Here is a 4178-nt window from a genome sequence, read left to right as displayed (position 1 = left end):
TTAAAAAAAAAAAAAAAATGAATTAAAATTCCAGGCATTTAAACAGTATTTAAAGGCTCCCCTTCAAAATGATCTCTTTTAGCATGTGTAACTAGGCAGATACATGACTTCAAACTGGATTAGTCATGGCTGACGAAGTGAAACCAGAACAAACCCAAATTTTTACAATTTGGGTGATCCAGAATGATAACTGGAATGGGAGAAACTAGCCCTGGAATAGGAGACTAAGAAGAGGCATAGTGAGCTCTTTCAGGAGCCTGATGCTTTAGATTGGATTATTGGCAGGACTATGGAGACGGACACACATTCAAAGCGGCACTTTCGGCCGCCATCTTTGAGCAGGGCACCGCTGTTTCCAACTCTGCTCAAAATCTGTGGGGCAAGAGATTTGGTTGCTATGCAATGCGTACACTGCCCTTGTCTTCTAAGAGGGAGATTAGGTTTCTAGCAGGGCTTCAACCCTTCATTTTTTCCATTCTGGTTACCATTCCAGTTCACCCAAATTTTAAAAATGCGAGTCTGTTCTGTTTTGCTTGTTGAGCCATGACAACTGGAAAGAACTGTTCGAAGCCCTGGGTGGATAGTGGTATCTTTCAAGTGCAGGATAGGAAACCGTTTGGAGCTGTGAGGTATTGAAATTTTCTTCTGGCTATGTTTAATATTTCTGTGATACTAGGAAGTAGTTTGACATAGAAGTATGGAGCTTAAGAGACTGTCTAGACTAGAGATTTACATTTGAGAGTCAGCATCATGGTTAGCTGTGAACAAGATAGCTCAGAAAAAGAAGTTACATTAGAAGAGGAGAGAGAAGGTAGACCTTAGGGAAAACCAACATCTAGGTTTTTTATCACTGTGCTTATACAGTACTTACCAACATACTAACCCCACAGCAGATGATCAATAAACTTGTAGATTAAATAAACACGTAGACATTTATAAATTGTTTTCACACAACTGTAGATATTACTAAACCAAGGAAACCATACAACAGCTTAAGAATAGTCTAAAATACAGAAAAGCCCTAATTGCTTGGTAGGTCTTCCATCACATCAACTCTCCCTCCACTGCTATATATTTTTGATTTAAGAATGAGGAAAAGTCAGTACCAGAGAAGCATTAAGGTAATAAAATTGAGGCAAGCACCCCTGGACTTCCTTTTGTGACTGTTTTTTTTCAAAACTTTCTTAGGTACTACTTCCCCTGTATTCCCATAGCATCATGTGAGGACCTTTATTATGGCACTTGTTTATAACCAAACCAAACCCCATTCCATTGAGTCAATTCCGACTCATAGTGACTGTATAGGACAGAGTAGAACTGCCCCCATAGGGTTTCCAAGGCTTGTAAATCTTTATGGAAGCAGATTGCCCCATCTTTCTCCCGCAGAGCGGCTGGTGGGTTTGAACTGCTGACCTTTCGGTTAGCAGCCAAGTGCTTAACCACTGTGCCACCAGGGCTCCTTACTTGTTTATAGTGTATTGTAAATATTTGTTAACATGTATGTTTTGCCCACCAAAATGAACTTCTTAAGAAATTATGTTTTTATTTGGATCCTAGCCTGGTTTATTGTTGGATCACTGTATAAATGAGGTATTCATTTTCTAGGTTATCTACTTTTGGAAATGCAGGAAGCTCCCACCTTGACTATCCCAAAGATTCTGATTTGATGGAAGCATTTCATTGTACTCAGACCCAGATCAACAGGTCAGTTCTTAATATAGAAGTTGACATTTGTGATGAAGATGAAGTTAGATACCAAATTTTTATTAGATTAAAAAAAAAATCTCATTTGTGAATAAAAATGTACATTTAAAAAAAAAGTGAACAGTAAGGTGCTGGATTTTCTTGGGGATTTAGGGTTGTGTAATGGTAGATGAAATTTTAAAAAATCAAAAGAAAATATCAAATTGGACAAGTATTTGATTTTATTCTTGTAATCACTAAGTAGTTGTTGGCTAATTTTTGTATTTGGAGTAGTGAGCACTGCTGTATGGGTGTTCAACGGCTTTTTGTTTACTCTTCTACAGATACAAGATCTCTTTACTGAAACCGTCTACGAAGGCATTAGTCCTATCTTGTAAGGTGTCTATTCGGACAGATAACCGAGGATTCCTCTCATTACAGTATATGATTAGAAATGAAGACGGACAAATAAGTTTTGTGGAATATTACTGCTGCCCTGATGAAGTCCCTGAATCTGAGTCTTAAGCGTCACAATTTACTCTGATGTTTCCTTATACATTCATGACAGGTTGGTTATGTTCTCCGTCTGGGTACAATATTCTCTGTGATTTCTTACTGGATTTTCTATAGGGGAGAAGCAAAGAGGAGATAGGAACAAGGTCCCTGTGCCTTAATTAGCTGCTCTGTATTTTGTAAAGAAATGTTTTCATATAGTCATGTATTATCCAGTACTGGACTATCCTATGGCTGTGTCTTTCAACTCATGGGAATCATGCACCAAGTTGAATAAATTATGTGTTTTGCTCTATTTAAGTAGAACATTTCAAGAGTCTAAATATTTCAAGTTTGATGTGAGCATGAGTGCATATCTGAAATGTTATTTATTAATTAGGAAAAGCATATGAGTGCTGCTGAATTCTGGAGAATATATCTTAAAGCAGTGTTTCTCAAAGTATGGTACCCAGACCAACAGCATCAGCATCATCTTAGAACTTGTCAGAAACTGCAGGGTTGGGGCTCAGCAACCTGTATTCTATCAAGCCTCCCCACTACGGGATTCAAATGTGTGCTAAGGTTTGAGAACCACTGTTATAAAGGATCCTTTTTTTTAAAAAAAAAAAAAAAAAAAGCATTTAATTGCACTAAAGAGATCGCTTACATGTGGTTTTTTAGCCATAATTTGAAACCTAAAGTGTAGGCGTCACCAAACAAGTCTGAGCAATTCTTTATATAATTTATTTTTAAAGTATACTTTTTGAAGAAATCAATGAACAGGATATAAAACAGTCTTGAAGTTACAAATGTTCTCAAAACTGTTCAGTGCAGTAAGTACTTAATAGATACCTTCAGTTTGCCTGTAAGAGTTTTTTCACCAAACCAAGGAGTAGAAACCCAGCTATTAAGTAGTTTTGTACTTTCCTGGGTAGTTTTCACTGAAAAAAATTTTGTGGCATGTAGATATTTGGTATTTAATAAAATATATAATATTTTTATAGTTAATAAAATTATGACACGTTCTCTAGTAGAAAAAAATTTGTAACTAAAATGACATCTCTGCCTTTGTTACTTCACTATGTGACAACAGCTCAGTGTCTCTTACTGTGCAGAGACTGTTGGCTTTTGGGTGGGACATTTCATTGGAAAGACTGTCATCCCATTGCAGGATTCATTTAGCCTCCTTGGCCCTTACCCACTAATGTGACGACCCTTCCCCAAATAAAGGTGCCCCATAGTTGAGGACCATTGGGTGATATTCACAAAAATTTGAGAGTATATTTGGAATGCCCTACCCTGTAGGGCAGTTCTGCTCTGTCCTATAGGGTCACTATGAGTTGGAACTGACTCAGCAACAATGGGTTTTTGGTACCTTAAAACAGATACCTAGTGTTGGAGGAGGTTGGTTTTGAGAGTACTGCAGAGAAGCAGCTCAGGAAAGGCACCTCAGAACAGCTGTGAGCACTGCCTCACAGGCACATGTGCATCTAGCCCAGGGTGAGTATCTGGAAACGGAGAAGTCTCCTAAGCCACCTCAGAATGCCGAGCTGGTACATAGTGAGTTGGAGTTTTGTACAGTGTAACTAACGTATGTTCAAGAAGGGAATTAGTGAATCTAGTAAATGTTGTCAAAATATTTTTTGTTTAGACAAGCACCAATAACAGAACAAATCTAAACCATAATTATGAAAGTATTTAATTGGTCAACATTCCAGGGACTACAGTTTTCCCTTAAATTTAAAATGGAGCAGTGATTTTTGGTTTTTGTTCACTGATATGTCCCATACCTAGAGCAGTGCCTCATATTTAATAGGCATTCAATAAATGTTTGCTAGATGAAAGAACCTCCATTTTCAGATTATCTTTTAGCATCTTGTTAGGGACTATTTAATTCTGATTACCTCTGAATTTCATTTTGATCTAATATTGTATTTTTTAAAGGTTGAACCTGTAAGGAATTTGAAACAAAAACAAATCAACTTAATAAGGAAGGACTGCCA

The 4178-nt window shown here is 37.2% G+C and overlaps 1 protein-coding gene across 1 annotated transcript in view; it reads left to right on the top strand.

The window, feature by feature from the left end:
- The window catches only part of RAD1 (RAD1 checkpoint DNA exonuclease), a 13966-nt gene extending 11144 nt beyond the window's left edge, over positions 1–2822 (top strand). Inside the window, exons 5-6 of the mRNA XM_004385240.3 lie at positions 1606–1704; positions 2028–2822. Coding sequence (XP_004385297.1) covers positions 1606–1704; positions 2028–2208 — 280 coding nt within the window. The 3' untranslated portion in view covers positions 2209–2822. The remainder of the gene's footprint in view (positions 1–1605; positions 1705–2027) is intronic.
- Positions 2823–4178: the final 1356 nt, after the last annotated feature.

The sequence above is a fragment of the Trichechus manatus genome, unplaced genomic scaffold (genome assembly GCF_000243295.1).
Source record: "Trichechus manatus latirostris isolate Lorelei unplaced genomic scaffold, TriManLat1.0 scaffold00135, whole genome shotgun sequence".
NCBI lineage: Eukaryota > Metazoa > Chordata > Mammalia > Sirenia > Trichechidae > Trichechus > Trichechus manatus.
Note: the sequence above shows the minus strand (reverse complement) of the source record. Positions and strands in the feature narration are given on the sequence as shown.